General features: G+C 48.4%; 1 protein-coding gene across 1 annotated transcript; it reads left to right on the forward strand.

The window, feature by feature from the left end:
- Positions 1-603: 603 nt before the first annotated feature.
- On the forward strand, positions 604-13099 carry glud1b (glutamate dehydrogenase 1b). Its single transcript, XM_076033499.1, has 13 exons — positions 604-1167; positions 4611-4691; positions 4884-4939; positions 5473-5536; positions 6519-6613; positions 8495-8674; positions 9644-9781; positions 9885-10022; positions 10172-10252; positions 10357-10480; positions 11194-11285; positions 11489-11551; positions 12153-13099. Exons 1-13 carry the CDS (start codon positions 771-773, stop codon positions 12270-12272), a joined length of 1629 nt encoding a protein of 542 aa, XP_075889614.1. The 5' UTR covers positions 604-770; the 3' UTR covers positions 12273-13099.
- Positions 13100-13616: the final 517 nt, after the last annotated feature.

A 13616-nucleotide genomic window follows, 5' to 3' on the forward strand; every position in this document is an offset into this window, starting at 1 on the left:
CATTTCTAGTGCTTCGAGTGAAACTGTCTTGTCTCTCTCTCTCTCTATATATATATACATATATATATACACACACACACCCATATATACATATATATATGTATATATGTAAACAACCAACCACAGGTGGCAGAAAAATTCACATTCTGTACAGCGAAAGAACAGATACTTGGGTAAAAAAAATACTCCAATGTAAAAGTACTGTTTTTTTTTTTTAACATACATGTTTACACGTCGAATAACAATAACCAATGTTATTTTCTACATGTTTATTTTCACTGCACTGAAAAACGTACTGAACAATGACCACGAAAGCCGGGATACTCTAAAATAATCTCCCTCTTTAATATTGCACAACACAACAGCAGAATTCAGACAGCTCCACTTGTTGCCTGGGAACTCCTTCACGTCTAGAAACTGGTAAAAAAAAACCAAACAAAATCAAAACAAAAACAAAAACATTCCTATCATCTCACGGCAACTCGTCAGGAGCGCCGCGGCCACGCCCCTCGGGACCTCCTCTTCCGCGTGCGCCCGCCGCGAGGAGCCCCCTCCTGCTGGCTGGCTCGCGCTGCCTTTTTAAGCAAGCGGAGCGCCGGTGTCATTCCCCACTCGGCCAGAGGACGGGACGCGGTGAGCAGCTGCTGTGTCGCGCATTTCTTTTTTCTTCCTTCTACCTCCCCTCGTCCTGTTGTCGCCCCCCCCTCCATCCAACCTCCCGACACCGTCACTGATTTCTCCCTGCCGCGGTTCGTTTGCAAACAGCAGTCATGTACCGCTACTTCGGGGAGCTGCTGAGCCGCTCCGCGGGCACTGCCCTGGCCTCCGGCTGCGTCGACTCGGCTCTGCCGGCGTCCTCGTCCCTCATGCGGGTCCGCCACTACGCCGACGCGGCGGAGAAGCCCGACGACCCCAACTTCTTCAAGATGGTCGAGGGCTTCTTCGACCGCGGCGTCTCCATCGTGGAGGACAAGCTGGTGGAGGACCTCAAGACCCGCGAGACCGCCGAGCAGAAGAGGAACCGAGTGCGGGGCATCCTGCGCATCATCAAGCCGTGCAACCACGTCCTCAGCGTCTCCTTCCCCATCCGGAGGGACAACGGCGAATGGGAGGTGGTGGAGGGATACCGGGCCCAACACAGCCAGCACCGGACCCCGTGCAAAGGAGGTAAGACTGGAAGCCCCCCGCCGCAGCCCACCTCCCCCCCACCAGTGACAGCTAGCTTTAGCCTTTAGCTCGCAGCAGACAGCCAGGAAAAGCAGCTGCTTTTCGTCAGTAGGCAGCGGCTCCCGTTCGCCCTGACGTCACCGAACGGTTCCTAAGCGGGCCAGAACCGTTTGGTGACGTCACCGCTTTAACGGTGGCTAACCCCGCTAGCTGCTCCTATTTCACCGTGAGATTGTATCGTGACCTCCCAGTCCCCCTCTGCTCACCTGTCAACCGTAACCTGTTAGCTCGTAGCCGCCGAGCTAGTAGCTCAGAACGAGCACCACAGTCAGACCCCCAGTCGTCGTCATATACCTGGTGAAAAGGTCGCTGAGCCGCTGCCTTTCTATTTTGAATGTTTTTATTGAAACCCCCCTTATTTATCGCCTCTTCCTCTCAAACCAGTTTATTGGCACCATTCCAGAGTGTAATGGCTCCAGGGTTCTATTACATTCAGAATCATTCATTCATTCGTTCATGCTTCATATTTTGTCATATGTGTCTTTCCTATTATTGTGTCATTAGTATTCAAGTCTAAAGACACGAACTAAAGCACAATGCATCATCATGCAATTTGGCTTTTGACTTGACAAACTCTAAAGTGGCCCCTTTAACTCCACACCTAGCAGAGGTTAAAGGAACAAGGTGGCAGCGGGGGCCCACGGATGCAGTGCACTGTGGGTAAATGCTCAGTCGGATGTGATGTATAGGAAGCTAAGTGGGAGAGGGGCGTCCGCCTGTGGAGGCGCTGCCATTTGTCAGCAGGGTGACAGGTGGTGGTGGTGGTGGGAGACGTGATGGCGTTCAGGCAGCCAGAAAGTCAGAAGGGCACGTTGGCTGTTGTGACTGGTGGATGGTGGCCTGGCCTGCTGTTAACACACCTCACCAGCTCTGTGTCTTTTATCTGCCTGCTGTTGTTGCACATGCGGCTGGCCCTATTCTGGGGAGGGGTATTTCTGCCGGGCGTGTGCATGTGGGGCAGTACTGAAGGCATTTTACGGCTTTTTTTTTTGGGGGGGGGGAATCGTGTGGCAGAGCTGTTGAAAGCAAAAAGTAGATCATGAAAGACATGAGAAAGACTTTGTATGAAAGACTAAGAATGTTTATTGCAAGGTTAGGATTTATAATAAATGCAGAAAGGCTCTGTCTACAGACGACCCTTGTTTCTGAAATTTCCATAAACTAGTTTCAACTGGACTAAATGGGGCAGAGTAGTGACTCGCTCTCGACATTTTAAATGAGTGACTGGTTCTCTCTGATGATGGGAAGATGAGTGAGCAGGATCAGCGTAGATGAGAAGGGTCAGAGCATGATATAAAGAATTATTGCGTAACAAAATAGAAGACTTTTGAATTGCGGAAGAACAAATGAAGTTGAGGAACAAGAAAAGATGACCTGTGTGTGTCTCTGTGTGTCTTATCTGATGCAAGTCAAATCAAGGCGTTTTATTGTGAGCACGAGGGGGAAATGAGTTTGACAGCAGATCTAATAGCGATGAGACACATTTACCAGCACACAAGCCTGCTTCTGCACCTTGGAGACGAAGAAAGGCCAAGAGAGAATTCCATACAGTTGGTCATTGTTTGAGTTGAATTGTCAGCCAAATAATTAAGACCATTATTTTTATTTTGACATTTTGATATACACCAACTGGGTCCTCTGAATGTGCACTCACAAGATGAACTTGGGGTTTGTGCAGAAGTATGTTTTTAAAAGAACAATTAGGAAAAAACCTGAATTGCCTTTGACCTGCTTATTAAGTCAAAAAATACATAAATGATTTTTGTTGTCCACTGATATGACCGCTTTCTTTCTTCTTCTTCTTCTTCTTTTTTTGAAGGCTCTTGTCGTGCACACGTGATCTGTGGCTCATGTCAAAGTCTTCGTACGCTGGGGGTGGGGGGGGGGTGGACAGAGATTACAGTTCTGAGTTTTTTTCATGGGTAATTATTAAGCCGGTGCAGGGACCCTTGGCTGTGCCGGGTCCAGACTACAAAGTGCAAGGCTGTTTTTTCATTCGCACGAGCCATGTTTGTGCATCCCGGTCTGGAGCGACGGCCACTGGGCGCCGCCCTCCTGCTCTCACTGCGCCCACCTGCGCTCAGCTCTCTGCTATTGACGGGGAAACTCAACAAAGAGTCATTGTCACTGGCAGCCGCCTGCTGTTTTTGTTCAGTCTGCAGAACGGTCAGCACACTTCTCTTTTCCTGCGCAGGAGTGAAAACCATCGGCTGGCTGCCTGAGTCATGTGACTGTATTGAAATGGAAAGCGGCGGGCAGCGTGTGTCAGAGTGAAGCCGCGCTTCCTCCGAGCTTTTTCCTCTTTGACGGCGGGGCAGCAACAGAAGCACTGCAGGAGAAAAGTGACTGCACTAACGGCGAGTGTGTGGGTGAAGTCGTCCCACTCAGCCGCTCACTTTCACACTGGATCTGGTTGGGTTTTTTCTGGGCTATTTGTCGGGATGAGGCGTTCAGGGACGGCTGCAGCAGCTCACGTTCCCAGCAGATTTCCAACACGTCCCCCAGTTCTGCCTCTCTTGTTTGGCAGGAATGTGTTTACTGCTGCGTGGTGGATCCTATTGCTGCGGTGCGGAGAGGCCTCCCGCTCCGAGGGTTCGCTTCACTGTGTGGGGGGGGGATGGGCCGTGAGGGCCCGCCTCCTCCTCCAGATTCAATTTGAGCAGTGAGCTCTCAGTCTTCAGCTCCAGCTTCTGCTGGCTGGACCTTCCTGTTCCACTGAGATCCTGCAAGTCTGAGTGTCGTTTTGTCTGTCGGCTGCAGTCCCAAAAAAAGACAGAAAAAAAACCCAGTGGCATTCTTTGTGTGTGTGTGTGTGTGTGTGTGTGTGTGTGTGTGTGTGTGTGTGTGTGTGTGTGTGTGTGTGTGTGTGTGTGTGTGTGTGTGTGTGTGTGTGTGTGTGTGTGTGTGTGTGTGTGTGTGTGTGTGTGTGTGTGTGTGTGTGTGTGTCCTTGGGTATCTGAGTGAGGTCTCACTCTGGGACGCCTATATTTGGCACAGCTGGTACGTCACACACACCCTTACAGACACACAAGGGCTCCGTAGTCTCATGTAACGCTGCAGGACGACTGTCTTGTACTGCTGCAGCTGATGGAGGGGGAGGGGCTGCAGCTCCGGGGCGGGGGTCCGAACGGAGGGCAGGGATTGGACGATAGCGTCTCCACCCGCCTACCGCCGCTACCGTGACTGTTAGACTCCGTCTGTGATCCCTGACCTGTTTATGGGGCTTTGATGGTGCTGGGATGATTTATTTTTTTTCCCCAGCTGCTTATTTTTTAGACCTGAAAGCGTCGCAACATAAAAAGTCATTTCCAATGTGTTTGTATTGATATGTATATATTTTGTTTCCTGTCTGAACGCTCATGTGTTGACTGTGTTGCCCTCAGGTATCCGTTACAGCACCGATGTGTCTGTGGACGAGGTCAAAGCTCTGGCCTCCCTGATGACTTACAAGTGTGCTGTTGTTGGTAAGTAGAAGTCAAATCTTTTGTTTTATTCAGAAAACATCACTTCTGTGAGAATGTATCCATTTGTGCGTATGTTCCCCCCCCACCCCCCCACCCCATATTCCTCCACCTGTGTGTAAATCTCTGAATCCTCTCTCACTCCTCTGCTCCTCCGCTGTGATTTGCAACATGTGTGACTCTACTCGTTTCCAGATGTGCCCTTCGGTGGAGCCAAAGCTGGAGTCAAGATCAACACCAAGAATTACTCCGTAAGCCGCCGCCTGTCTCGCTCTCATCCCATAATACCGTCGTGCCAGTGTGGCGGAGCGCCAGCCGCTGCACGCCGTGGCTGCGGCTTTTCGCATAACGTGCACGACTGTGGCTTATCCTTCTCCTTGCATCACAGTTCTAGGCTCAGGTTGAAGTGATTCAGTCAGTCAAAATTCTATTTATAAAACACTTTTCAAACGACTGAAACGCAACACAAAGTGCTTGACAACAGTTGAAAACAATGCAAAACACATGTACACATCTCTCTCCCTCTCTATTGCCCCTCCCCCACTGACAGCAGTATGGGCAGGGCACCACACCAAGGGTTATTACCGGTGTTTGACTGTAAAGCCTACACGACATGAATGAAAATGTTCTTTTTAAAATATGTAAAGGTAATTTCTTCATATCGATGGAAACACAACGCTGTCTCTCTGAAACATCACCCGCATTGTTTTTAGTTAGAGGCAGCATGGTAGGTGTTGTCTGTCTTTCCTTTAACGTCCTGGCTGTGCTCCTTCTCGTGTTGCAGGACAACGAGCTGGAGAAGATCACCAGGAGATTCACCATCGAGCTGGCCAAGAAGGGCTTCATTGGTGAGTTTCCGTGGGCGTGTCGACACTCGTCAAACGTGTCGAAAAAAATCGGCGCAGAGATCTCCACATACTGCCACCAGCACTTTGTCTGTCGCACTGCTGGTGGACTTCAGAGGAGTGCCTTCACCGAGAAGGAAAAAAAAGAACGTTCTCCAACATTCTGCTCCGATGACTCATGTGGGGAATTCCACATGAGTCATTCCATGTTGCGAGAGATTTGAGTTGAGCTGCGCGTTTACAGACGGACACAGCAGCAGAAAGAGCAACCAATGTTTGTGGTTTTCCTGTTTGGTACTGGTGGCCACCAGGCTCTGTGGGTCACATGGTCAGAGCTCCTACGTCAACACAAAGTGGGTGCAATTTAAAGGCCCGTCTTTGCATCGCTGGAGGTCTGCATGTCAGTCTCCCTCTCTCTCTCACTCCCTCTCTCTCTCTCTCTCCCTTTCTCCCTCTGTCCCTCACTCACTCACTCACTCACTCACTCACTCACTCACTCACTCACTAGCCCCATCAACCAGCCTCCATCTGCAGATGCGCTGCAGGGCTGTGTCCCAAATCACCCACCCCATAATGACGTCATCGCGCTCGCAGTGTCGGCCCTCTTAAAAATGTATAGCTTGGCGCCTCTCGTCTTTGCAACCTTTGGGTCAGCGTGAGCGCAATGCATGATGGGATATATTGCCGGTTAGCGACCACTGGTCGCACACTACCTTCACTGAGTAGACTATACAGTGAATACCAGCCATCACTCAGAATTCAGACACCACTACAAACTGGCCTGGCCCGGCCCCTATACAGTGACTATATAGCGAGCAGGGGGCGACAGACACAGACGCAGACACAGCCCAGGTCTCGTATTTCATTCCTTGCAGTCACATGACCTGGAGCTGACTGCAGAGCTGTCAACAGGAAGGAGATATGAGTGTGTTGGCAGTTGGTGCCTGGTGAACCTCTTTCGTGTGTCTCTGTGTGTGTCGACCAGGACCCGGCATCGATGTCCCCGCCCCCGACATGAGCACCGGCGAGAGGGAGATGTCCTGGATCGCAGACACCTACGCCAACACCATCGCACACACGGTGAGTTCTTGTCCCCCCCCCCCCCTGGACAGAAAAGCCCGAGCGGCACATGAGTCACATGAGCTGCGGTCTGTGACCCCTCCCCTCTCCATCCAGCGTCTGAGTCACACTGTCCACTGTCTGTACGGCAGCTTCACACACTGAGGTGTGTGTGTGTGTGTGTGTGTGTGTGTGTGTGTGTGTGTGTGTGTGTGTGTGTGTGTGTGTGTGTGTGTGTGTGTGTGTGTGTGTGTGTGTGTGTGTGTGTGTGTGTGTGTGTGTGTGTGTGTGTGTTGCTTCTCAGAAACACAAACTGGGTGTTCCATACCAGGGTAAGAACAAAACGGGGTAAAAACAAAACATCGCACATTGATTTGCGGAGTCAGTCGAGCAGGACCAGGTTTAATGTATACAAAACTACATTAGTGAGTAACTTTCTGCATCTTTACGGCAAAGATTCGCTTCACAGAAAGATTGAAAAACAAAGTGCAGAAAAATCTTCATTACACAACTAAAAAAACCCCTCAAAAACATTATTTCTGTTGCGATACAAGCGTTGAACTCCAGCCAAGCAAATCTGGGCGTGCCCCGTCCTGTGTGCCAGACTGCTCCAGGAAACTCATTCCTCCACTGCTGCTCGGTACCCGCAGACACCCCCTGCTGGCCATGTGCACTCCACAGGCATTCCTGCTGTGGGCATCCAGAGGGGAGCCGAGGACTCAGGGTAGCTGGTGAGGCGTCACGAGCAGCGATACCAGTGCCTGTCAATCCGTTAACGCCTCGGCTGGAATCTGAGGACACACACACACACACACACACACACACATGCATGCAGAGAGAAAAAACAAGTGGACTCAACATCGCTTAGAGTCCAGCTTTGTTCGTTCTTCACAGTCTCTGGAATTCCATCGTCGTCCTTCAAAACGTTTCTACTCACCGAACAAAGAACCCAGGTGGAGTTCTTTGTCCGGCCCAGTTGATGGATTGGTTGGTAAAGATGCACTGGGATCACTGGGACTTGATTTATGCTGAGCTCTTTCACAGTGTTAACAATGGACCTGCTGGTCCTGCTTCCTCCTGACCTGCCAAACACAAACAGCAGCGACTCAGTCAGACTCGCACACTTCAGTGCGGCCATGCAGGCCGTCCAGATGACAGCAACGGAACATTAGCGGTCAATAAAATAGCTTGTTATAGATTCCAGTGCTGTATCGTGCAGAGTGCAGACAGGAAGTCTCTTGAAAGCACTAAAGAAAAAGGCAACGTTATGGTTTAGTGCCTTGAGAATTGGACTAAAAGTGAATCTGTATTACTGCCCAATGAAATATTCCACCTCACGTTATTGATTTTTCCAAGATGTTCACTTTATTTATTACGAGGAGATCTTTTTGCCTTGATACTTCAATATTTACATCCACTGCCAGTCAAAAGCTTGTACACGTCTTATGATGCAACATTTTTTCTTTCTTTGCTACTTTCTACCTTGTAGTAATTTGCTGAAGACATCAAATATATGAGCAAGATATACGCAATTACTTGGCAAAAGAAATTGCAAAATGACTCTAAATATGCTTTACATAAACGGCTATTTTGAAGAATCTGAAATTAAATGAATTAAATTCAAAAGATTTAGTGTTTACTCATAGTTTTGATGCCTTCAGTGAGAATGTGCAATGTGAATAGTCATGAAAATGAATTGAAAAACAAACTTTGACTGGTAGTGTCTGTGCATATACATTTTTAAAAAGCTACTTCATCTCCTTGAAATTCTGTCGAAGAGGTCAAAAAGCGTCGGCTGCCAGTGTTTGTGTTGTTTGTGTTGCTGCTGCCAAGGGGGAAATTCCTTCTCTCCTCAACAACATCAGCTCCTGACATTCCTCCTCCTCCTCCTCCTCCATGCAGGACATCAACGCCCACGCTTGTGTGACGGGGAAGCCCATCAGCCAGGGGGGAATCCACGGCCGTATCTCAGCCACCGGTCGGGGGGTTTTCCACGGCATTGAGAACTTCATCAACGAGGCCTCCTACATGAGCATGCTGGGCCTGACGCCAGGCTTCCAGGACAAGACCTTCATCGTGCAGGTACCAGCGCAGTCGCTCCTCGCTCATGCAGTCTGAGCTCGGCTACACCAGGAGGGTTTTGAAGCCGCGACATCTGTGTCGTTTATTATGAAGATCCCTTTTTGTTTTCATAAAAAAACTGTTGAGCCAAAAAAAAGCCCTCGGTCTTGTAACGACGTCGTGGAGGGAACTTTCTGGGTTTAAGGGTCACATTTGACGTAGCGCGAGGATGTTATCCGACAACAGCGGCTCAAGTGTGTGACGTGAGTGTGGAAAAGATTATGGCTCTGTGTGAGTGTGTTGGATAGCGTGGGGCGTGGAGATTAGATCCTGCTCTGATTAGTTTTTCTTGGAGGTTTATCGACGGGTGAAGAGAGAGCAGATCTGAAATCCGCGTCTGAACAAGGGCATTTTCTTTCATTGGATCCAGGCTGCTGCTGCTGCTGCTGCTGCTGCTGGTGGTGGTGGTGGTGGTGGTGATGTCACATGGGTGACATAATGCATCATCCATGGAGGATGTCGCATTATGCTGTTGCCATTTATACAGTGGTTTATTCAAATGGTCGCTCAAAGTCTTTTATCCCACCTTCCATCAGGCTTTTCAACCTTCAGTTCAGGTTCAGTGGTTGGGCTCATTACGACACCTCTAGTTCTGATACTCTTCGGTTGGTTTGGGGCACAAGAAGCTCCTACGTGCTTCTCTGACATTGTTTTGTTTTTGGTTTTTTAATAAATAATTTTTTCACTGCATTTGCAGTGGTTGTGTGAGCTTTTAAACTGAATTGGCCTGTGGGCCAAATGAAGTTGTGACAAGTTAAAATTGATTACAGTCAAAGACCTCAGGGAGGTTGTAATCCAAATCAGCCACACGGTGGCAGCAGAGTGCCTGGTGTCAATGTGAGGAGGCCAACTGCTGCTGTGTGCTGCGATGAAGATCACTGCGTCGATGGCGTTTATTTATTCACGCGTTTGTTTGTTCTCCTCCCTCAGGGTTTCGGTAACGTGGGTCTGCACTCCATGAGGTACCTGCACAGGTTCGGGGCCAAGTGTGTTGGCGTCGGTGAAATCGATGGAGCCATCTACAACCCGGAAGGCATCGACCCCAAACAGCTGGAGGATTACAAACTGGTACCGCTTAGTTTCTTTTTCTGTTCCTCACTTTATTTTCTCCGTTAACGTCCCTGGACTTGAGCTTCATCCTTTCTCCTCCTCACAACTTTGCTTCCTGCAGAACCACGGCACCATTGTGGGCTTCCCAGGGGCCAAACCCTACGAAGGAAACATTCTGGAGGCCGACTGCCACATCCTGATCCCCGCCGCCGGAGAGAAGCAGCTGAACCGTAACAACGCTCGCAGGATTAAGGCCAAGGTGAGCGAAGGTCACTTGAAGGTCAAGCAATCGTCTGCCTTGCTTTCCGAGGGCCCGTTGAGGTCAAGTTGTTCAGAATGGCCCGAAGCGAGTGTTTGCAGCTGTGCGAGGGGCTGAGTTTGAGTTGTTTTTGTTCTGGTGTGGATCAGATCATCGCTGAGGGAGCCAACGGTCCAACCACCCCTGATGCTGACAAGATCTTCCTGGAGAACAACGTCATGGTTATTCCTGTAGGTGCACACACACACACACACACACACACACACACACACACACACTCAGTCCAAGCATTGAGGCAAATTGTGTCCTGAGTCTGCTGTGTCGCCCCCTGCAGGACATGTACCTGAACGCTGGTGGTGTGACCGTGTCTTATTTCGAGTGGCTGAAGAATCTGAACCACGTCAGCTACGGAAGACTGACCTTCAAGTACGAGAGGGACTCCAACTACCACCTGCTCAGTGAGTCCAGATTCGGTTTCAGTCGGACACAGTTGAAAAAAAAAACAAAACATAGCGTTGATTTGGAATTTTCCCCCACGTCCATAGTGCTGTTTGTCGTCCACTGAGTTTAGTTGTTGGTTTTACACCAGCTCGCCCCAGGTTGACCGTTTAGTCTGATGGTTACACTGTGGTCAGAGGAAGCGCTGTTCGTGCTAAGCTAACACTAATAAACACAGCATTGCTTTAGAGAAATTATAAAAAAAAAAAGACTTGCAGATATACACAGATAACTCTACTTTGTTCCGTTTTTGGTAAAAAAAAAAAAATGAAAAAAGTTGTTAAAAAAAAATCTTAAGTTCAGAGAAAAACATTCAGTTCCATCTTCGATGAGCCCGTTTCTAAACCAGGTGTATTCTAGGGCGCTGCAAAGTGAAAATGAACAATAAAATGACAATCACAGAATAAAAACAATAAAATGACAATCACAGAATAAAAACAATAAAAGAAACCCAAACAGCAGAACTGATCTCCTCTGTAAACACACACCTCATTTTATACAAACCAAGACGCGTCCGGTTTGGAGACCAGGTCACATGACTCCTCTTGTACATCAACGGACCTGCAAATGCAGTTTTGAAACTGACACGTTTCCACTTGACATATTTTCTGTCCTTTGGTTGACTGAAACGGCTGCTGATTCGTCTTCTCTTCTCCTCCTCTCCGCGCTCCAGTGTCGGTGCAGGAGAGTCTAGAGAGGAAGTTCGGTAAGCAGGGAGGACCCATCCCCGTCGTCCCCACCGCCGACTTCCAGGCCAGAGTCGCTGTGAGTAACCTGTGATGTCACTCATGCGCAGCCGCCTGAAAACGCACACAATGAGAGTTTAGCGGATGACGATGTATCGTGGCTTTTGGAGTCGTGAGGTGGTTCGCTGGTGGGAGGTTGATCAGATGGACCATCGTGAAGGTGCTGGAGGATGGTAGAGCCGCTTGAGTGCCGCTGTCGTTGACACTGCTGTGCCTCTGCAGGGTGCGTCTGAGAAGGACATCGTCCACTCTGGCTTGGCCTACACCATGGAGAGGTCGGCCCGGGTGAGTGGCCCACACACCAGCACACGCTGTCGCACAACATCACACGCCGTGTGCAGTAGATGATTTGTTTGTTTTTTTACAATCGTCTTTAAAAGTACTAATGCGACAGGACTTAATAGTAACAATAATTATTAACTTGACGAAATGATAATTACAACAGTAACTATGTGGATTTATCCATATGAATATTAATTTTGATTTTGTCTTGAGAACAGTGAAAATACGGTTATTATTATAAGTAAGAGATTCTTTTTTTATAATACAAACTCAAACAGGATTTAATAGTAACAATATTTATGACAATGATGAAAATAATAATTACAGCAATAACTATGAGGAATTATGTGTATTATTAATGTTTTAAGTTTTTGTCTGAAGAACAATAAGAACAGAGTATTTTAAGTAAAATATTATTTTTATAGAATTACATTTTTTTATCCTTATCTTTAAGTTTTACAACTTATTCTAATTTTTGAGATTTTCCTTTTTTTTTCTAATTATTTTCAACATTGACGCACACTCTGAATGCCTCCTCTGCCTATTGATTGATTGATTGATTGATTGATTAATTGATTGTCCCCTTCCTCCCCCCTTCTTGCAGCAAATCATGCGCACGGCCGCCAAGTACAACCTGGGTCTGGACCTGCGGACGGCCGCCTACGTCAACGCCATCGAGAAGGTCTTCAAAGTGTACAACGAGGCTGGGCTGACCCTCACATAAACAGGAAGTCCCAGTCACCTGCACTTGATTTATGCCCCTCCCACTCCCAGTCCCCGCCCCTCCCTCCGCCAATCAGCCTCTCCCGCCTTCAGAACATATCACTGTGTTCCTGCTGCTCTTCGGCTCTTCCTGAAAACGCACACGCACGCACGCACGTACGGCGGCCGTCCTCGCGTCGTCCCCGCCGCCGCTGCCACCATCGCCAGCACTGCCACCGCCGCCGCTACGCCCCCTGTGGGCGTGGTCGTCCCAGGGGTGTAGAGTAGCGAAGGTAGAGCCCCGTCCACCCCGCAGCCCTTTTTATATGTGTTCTTCCAGCTATGTTTGTCACGCTCGCTTGCCCCCCCTCCCCTCTGTCTCCGTGACGGAACTACAGATGCCTTATTTCAGGGAGCCGCCGTCCCCCCCCAACCCGCGGTTTGACTAAAAGGGAATTGAAATTGCGGTCCATGTGCAGAGAGAGAGAGAGAGCCTCGTCTCGCCTCCTCACTCTTCAGGCGCAAACGTTAGTTTAGAAGTCAGCAGTGTTTAGGATCCCGAGCATGGAGATTTTTGTTCCCTCTTTAGCTGTGCTGTTGTCCTCCAGCTGCTCCTGCTGCTCCTGCTGCTCCTCCTCCTCCTCCTCCTCTTCCTCCTCCTGCTTGCTGAATGCAAAAAGAGGAGGAGCCGAGGCTCCGCCCATCCTCTCGCCAAAATTTCTTTTTCCTCAGTGTAAAATCGTCCTGTTCCTCAATGCCAGAGTTGTTTTGGAGGAGTTATGACTTCATATGTTTTTATTTGGTGCATTTCTCGGAACGAATAAAATTCTATGGAAAAATCTGAACAAACAGTCTTGTTGCTTCATTTACGTCACAAACAACATATGCAAAACATTCATTGTAGACCTTGCAGCAGATTCTACAGCGTCTTGAATGGTAGTTTACATTGAATCTCCAGTCTGTGGGCTTTAATTGCATCTAGTGTCAGGAATGTATATTACAAAAAATGAAACCCTTATTTTTTCTATTGTATGACTATCAGAAAAGACACTGGAACAACACTGAAATTCGATCTTGACAGGAAATATGGCTGCCTGCTATTATTGTTATTATTCGGGGCTGAGCCTCAGCGAAGTCCTGCTCAAATCCGAGCAGGTCTTCGCAAGGCGAAGACTCGATTGTTATCATTATTGTTCTTGTTGTTGTTATTATTGATGATGATGATGATAGCATTTGTGTACTTAACTTACAAATTGATTTTCATTTGCATCTGTTATCCTTGTCAATGTTGCACATGATGAACCTTTGACAGTTGAATTGTGTCTGAGAACATTTTTGACTTCAAATCTTTTCGACCTTCTCTTTG

The sequence above is a fragment of the Nelusetta ayraudi genome, unplaced genomic scaffold (genome assembly GCF_046127955.1).
Source record: "Nelusetta ayraudi isolate G7.1 ecotype Tasmania unplaced genomic scaffold, CSIRO-AGI_Nayr_v1 ptg000042l, whole genome shotgun sequence".
NCBI lineage: Eukaryota > Metazoa > Chordata > Actinopteri > Tetraodontiformes > Monacanthidae > Nelusetta > Nelusetta ayraudi.